This window comes from Eublepharis macularius, chromosome 12 (genome assembly GCF_028583425.1).
Source record: "Eublepharis macularius isolate TG4126 chromosome 12, MPM_Emac_v1.0, whole genome shotgun sequence".
Lineage (NCBI taxonomy): Eukaryota > Metazoa > Chordata > Lepidosauria > Squamata > Eublepharidae > Eublepharis > Eublepharis macularius.
The window spans coordinates 49,572,602-49,578,741 of NC_072801.1; the positions used below are offsets into that span (position 1 = coordinate 49,572,602).

Consider the following 6,140-nt stretch of genomic DNA (forward strand, 5'->3'; position numbering starts at 1 on the left):
GGAAAGGTACCAATAATAAATAATAGCTTGGCCCCAGAGCCTGGCAGCAGCCCTGGAACTTAAAGGGGTAGATCCCTACCGCACCACTCCCAGAAACCTTACCTGAGCAGGCAGCAGGAAAAGTACCAATAATAAATAATAGCTTGGCCCAGAGCCTGGCAGCAGCCCTGGAACTTGAAGAGGTAGATCCCTATCCCACCACACACAAAGAAAATTCAAGCTCCAATGCACTCTCTCTATCAAAATGCCAACAGCAACTCTCTCCCGCTCCACTATCTGCAAACTAAGCCAGAGCTGGGAGCCTCCCTCTCCCCTGCTCTTTGTTCCCTTGCAACAAATTTTGAGCTCCACACTTGAAAGGAAGACCTGCCCATCAAGCTAAATTGGGCTTAGATTGGGGTTTCCAGGGCAACAGCAGGAGTTCAGACAGAGTTCAGACAATCCCTGCCTAAGTTGCCAAGGGAATTGATTGCAGGTGCCAGACTATCTGGCTTGATGAACAGCAACGAAAAACAACTAATGAGGCTTGCAACGACCACCTGTTCGTTTAGAATGGGGCCTCACGAACAGCTTGTTCGCCAACAGCAGATTGGGCTGTTAGTGGCTTTTTTTTTTGTTCGTATTGCTGTTCGTGCCCATCTCTACTTATGCTAACTGGTTGAATCTTCAGTGGGCATATTTTATGAATCACAGAAAGCCACTTCCAGGGATATAAATCAGTGCCCTACACATTTTGAAGCCATTTAAATTTTGAAAGATACCAAAGATACCAGAGGTACTAATTTCTGTTTCTGCACTTACTATTATTTCCCTAGATGATATGTCTGTGGACATGGAAATGGAAAATCAAACAGAGATTGCTGAATTCATTCTCCTTGGATTTGGAGATCTCCTTTCCTTGCAAATCCCCCTGTTCCTGCTCTTCCTAACAATCTACATTGTGACCATGTCTGGGAACCTTCTCATAGTTGTACTAATTGTAGCTGATCATCATCTTCACACACCCATGTATTTTTTCTTAGGAAACTTGTCTTGCTTGGAAGCTTGTTACAGTTCAACTATCTTGCCCAGGATGCTGTACAGTCTCATATGTGGGGATAAGAACATTTTCGTTAGGATCTGCATCATGCAGTATTTTTTCTTTGGTGGTTTGGCTGGCACAGAATGTTATCTTTTATCTGTAATGTCATATGACCGGTATTTAGCAATATGTATACCTCTGCATTATGCAGCGCTTATGAACAGTAGGGCTTGCCGACGTCTGGCATGTGGATCTTGGCTAAATGGTTTTTTTGCTAGTACCATGGTAACATTGTTTATGTCACAGCTAACTTTCTGTGGCCTGAATGAAATCAACCATTTCTTCTGTGACTCGTCTCCTATTCTAAAACTATCCTGTAGTGATACACAACTTATTTCTATATTGATATTTCTTCTGTCATCTGCATTCACTCTTCCTCCTTTTGTCCTAACATTGACTTCTTATGTATATATCATTTCTAAAATCTTTAGAATTTCATCCGCAGCAGGAAGGCAAAAGACCTTCTCTACATGTTCCTCTCATCTCACAGTGGTGACCATTTTCTATGGGACTCTCATGATGGTGTACATGTTGCCAGAAACCAATGAATTTACAGATCTGAACAAAGTCTTCTCTGTCTTTTATACCATTGTGACACCCTTGGTGAACCCCCTCATCTACAGCTTGAGAAATCGAGAAGTCAAGGAAGCCCTCAGAAGAATTATTCCTAAGTGTGGGATATAGTAACAGGAGATGGGAGAAGAGATGACTGGATGAATAATGTGCTGTTATATTCTTGCCTTGTATTGGAATAGCTAAGTTCCATATAAAATCAGCATATGTCTGTGGTGTATATTTGCTCTTAATCAATGTTACTTAAACTGTATTTCTATCTGTGTTTTAACAAACCAGGGAACATATCCCAAACTAGTTTCTAACCTTTGCTTCAATTAATTGGTTGGGTCCAGCCAGTTTTTTCACTTAATCATGCCCAGTTCTCCTTACTACATCCCCATCTCACAAGCCTTTTGTTCATGCAGGTCACATGACCTTTTTTCAGGGTGTTCAGAGCAACGCTTGCTTTTCTTTTTAACCAGTAGAAAAACTGGTGTTATCCCATCCACTAATTGTCCTGAAGAAAACAGTTGTAGGGGTAGGGGAAACTCAATTATATATATTCCTATTTTTGAGGTATATAATACAAAGTATAGCTGTGCTGTTCCTTTTTACTTATTCAGAAGGTTTCAACCTCATCTTTCTGATACCAACAGTGAAATCCTAAGCAGATTTATACTTTTCTAGTCCCTTTTATTGAATGGACTCTGATGGGCATGTATTCTTAGGGTTGCACCATAAACCAGTACTCAAGGTGTTCTATAACTTGACATTGAATAGTAAAACATATTAATTACAGAATAAAGACATCCCATCAATCTCCAACATAGAAATACTTGTAAAAACAGCAGATGGATAGTGAAAAACTGCCGTCCAATAAAATCCAGTGCATAGATTTTAAAAGCAACAGATCAGAAAGGATGAATGCCAGACAACCTCCAGAAAAACTTTTTAAAAGGCCAAGCAATAGGGCATGATAAGCCTCATTAGGCAGGAAATTCCACAGTCCACCTGCCACAGCTGAAGACGTCTTAACCTGCACACCTGCTAGCCTCTCTTTTGGCATGCAGAGAGGAGCAACAGTAGCTATACTAAGGTCATGGGCAGGCTCATAAGGGAGGTGGTCTCTCAGGTACCTTGAACTTAAATAATTTAGGCCTGAAAGGGGCATTTTAAAACGATCATAGAAACAAATTGACAATACGTGTAGCTGACAAAACAGTGTCAACTACAGAACAGTGTAGCTTTTCCTCTCAACAACCAACCTTTCCTCTCAACTTTGCCCAGTTCTGGACTTCCGGTTTGGGATTCATGGAGGTCTGAAGCAGCTCCATTTGCGGAGCTGACCGGACTGCCGTTTTAAGCGGCCGGCGGGGGAAATCTAGCCCGCGGCCGACTGCTCTCAGGCGGAGAGCAGGCAAAGAACGCTCAAGACCCTAGGGTGTGCTAGATCTCGGATGAGGGGGGGTTCTGCGCAACAGGTCCCCTCCCGATCCTTGAGGTCCCACCCTGTGACAGGTCGACTACGATCTCTGCGGCAGTTCTGGGGCCAATTCGGCTGGCATAAGACCTACATACCCAAGCTTCGATTGGGGAAAGAAGTGGAGAGGAGAAGTTATAATCGAAACAGCGATTACAGCCCGAGAAAAGTGAAGGAGAAGGTAAAGATCACTATCTTCTGATACGGGACAGATTGATAAAAGCAGAGAGGAAGAAAAGTAGATTTTCAAACTGCAACAGGCTAATAATAAGGAGGGGAAGACTCGGCAAGAGTTGTATTTGAAAAGAGACTAAGTTTAAAGCAGTTATTAAAGGAATTGGACTATTGTTTTGAATACTTGCGGTTATGGAGCTGTGAGAAAAAGATACCATCGCGAGACCTACTGTGGGAAGTTGGGAGACAGGAAGTGCGTAATAACAATAGAGTTGCTGGAGAGAAGCGGCCCTTGCTGGAGGGCAGGAAGAAGGGAATCGCCATCTTTGAAAGGGGAAGGGTCGCGGCCTCAGCGGAAAAGGAAGTAGGCCATCTTGGATTACAAAATCATAGAGAAACCATAGAGAAAAGACGCCCGACATTTTGGACTCTTTAAAATTTAATTTTTGCAAGAAGACCGGGACATTTGAAATAAAAAGACATTAAATCTTACGCCACAGAGTTAAGGAAGAGAGCGGACTCGTGGGAGCGAGCCAAAGCAAGCCCCACGATGTCAAAAAAAGAGTGGCAATCGGCAATAGAAAACCTGGACAAAAAACTTTTAGATGTGATTAAAGAACTTAAGGACACGAAATTGGAGCTGATTAAAGAGGTTAAAGAGGTCAAACAGACAGTAAAATCGGAGCTGTCAGAAGTGAAAAAAGGTATGGAAACAATACAAAGTGAACTACAAGGAACGCAGCAGAGAGTTAAAACAGTAGAAGACGCGATGGAGAACTTAGCAGACACGCAACAAACAGAGATGAGACTGATGAGGGGAAGAATGTCGGTTGCAGAAACTAAACACATGGAGAAGCAGCTACGCTTTCATGGCTTGCCAGAAGTGGAAGGAAAGTCAGCGCAAGAACAGATGACTGAGGTGTTAGCTGAATACCTGGGGAAGGAGGAGGAGGAAGTTGTGGCTATCCTAGACGTGGCATATCGTGTAAATTCGAGAATTGCAACCCAGAGGAAATTACCAAGAGACGTGATTGTGCAGTTTACGACACGAAATATGAAAGAGAAGATTGTGACAAAACAGTTTCAAGATCCATTGGAGATTGATGGCAAGACGATTATCATAATGAAGGAATTACCCAGGTCAGTGTTATTAGATCGGAAAAAATATAAAGTGCTAATTCAGATCTTGAAGGACATGAAAATCAGGTACAGATGGGAGTTACCAGAAGGTGTGTCCTTTGAGTTTGGAGGGGCCAAAAAGCGTATCAGATCTGAGCGAGAGATGGAGCGATTTATAAGGGACAATGAAAAGGACTTACCAACAAGATCATGAGTATGGAGTGTAAAGTTTTATCTTGGAATGTAAATGGACTAAACTCACCAAACAAGAGAAAAAGTATTTTCCACTGGCTATTAAAACAAAAATGCGATATTGTTTGCTTGCAAGAAACCCATATTCGAAAGCAGGATGTAAAATATTTAAAAATGGGGAAACTGGGCAATGAATTTGTAGCGGCCTCTAATAAGAAAAAAAGAGGAGTGGTGTTGTATATAAAAGAGGAGCTACAGCCAAAATTTGTAATAAAAGATGTGGAAGCCAGATTTGTAGCAGTGGAATGTACATGGAACTTAAAAAAAGTATTGGTAGTCGGAATTTACGCACCTAACGGTGCAAAAGAAAGCTTCTTTGAGGATTTGAGGAAGCAATTAGAGGATCTTTCATACGACCAGATAATTCTTGCTGGAGACTTCAATGGAGTGACGAACTTGGAACTAGATAAAAAGACAACAACTGTACAAAAGAAAAGAGGATTGTTACCAAAGCTTTTTTTTGAGCTGATACAACAGGAGACTTTAGAAGATGTATGGAGAAGAGAAAATCCTAAAAGTAGACAATTTACTTTTTACTCTTCAAGACACTGTACACTATCGAGAATTGATATGATCTGGGCCTCAAAAGACTTAGCGTTATGGACTAAGGAGGTAGAAATAATGCCGATGGTAGGCTCAGATCATAATCCAATCATGTGGAAATTAGGGAGGAGGAGAAAAAGGAAAGCATGGAGAATAAATGAGGACTTGCTACAGGAAGGAGAGAACGTGGAGATGTTGAGAAGAGAGACAAAGTTCTTCATACAATATAACGTGAATAAAGAAGTACCAACTGACAAAGTTTGGGATGCTTACAAGGCGGTAATAAGGGGCATACTAATGGACTTAAATGGCAGAGTGAGAAAAAAGAAAGAGGAGAAGAGACAAGAGATTGAGGAGAAAATAAAAGCCAAAGAAATACAGTTAAAAAAGAGACCAGGGAAAAAGAAATTATACCAGGAAATTAAAATACTTCAAGAACAGCTGACAGCAATGAATAATAAAGAATTGGAGTGGAACCTTAAAAGATTGAATCAGAAAGTGTTTGAAGGAGCAAATAACCTGGAAAGTATTTGGCATGGCAACTAAAAAAGAGAAGGGAAAAGAAAATAATAAACAAAATATGTGAGGACAATAAAACGTATCTGGAACAGACTACCATTAGTAGAGCCTTTTACAAATTTTACGCTAAGTTATACAACAAGAAAGAGGTGAATAAAGAATCAATAGCGACATATTTGGAGAAAATGAAACTCCCAGTAATTTCGGAAGCTTGGAGAAATAGACTGAATAATGAAGTAACGGATGAGGAAATAAGTAAGGCAATACAATCTGTAAATTTGGGAAAGGCGCCAGGGCCAGATGGACTTACGGCTAAATTTTATAAGACAATGGCCAATGAACTGGCACCATTCCTAAAAGAGGTCATCAACGGAGTTTTAAAGGATCAACGGATTCCAGATACCTGGAATGAAGCGA

At 41.0% G+C, this 6,140-nt stretch overlaps 1 protein-coding gene across 1 annotated transcript; it reads left to right on the forward strand.

Moving 5' to 3' along the window:
- The first annotated feature begins 832 nt into the window (after positions 1 to 832).
- Positions 833 to 1,765, forward strand: LOC129339145 (olfactory receptor 5B21-like). Its single transcript, XM_054993749.1, has one exon. The coding sequence runs from the start codon at positions 833 to 835 to the stop codon at positions 1,763 to 1,765; it is 933 nt and encodes a 310-aa protein (XP_054849724.1).
- The last annotated feature ends 4,375 nt before the right edge of the window (positions 1,766 to 6,140 follow it).

What these genes read in the sequence shown, in the direction of transcription:
- LOC129339145 (XM_054993749.1), top strand. Translation starts at nt 833, where the DNA reads ATGGAAATGGAAAATCAAACAGAGATTGCTGAATTCATTCTCCTTGGA.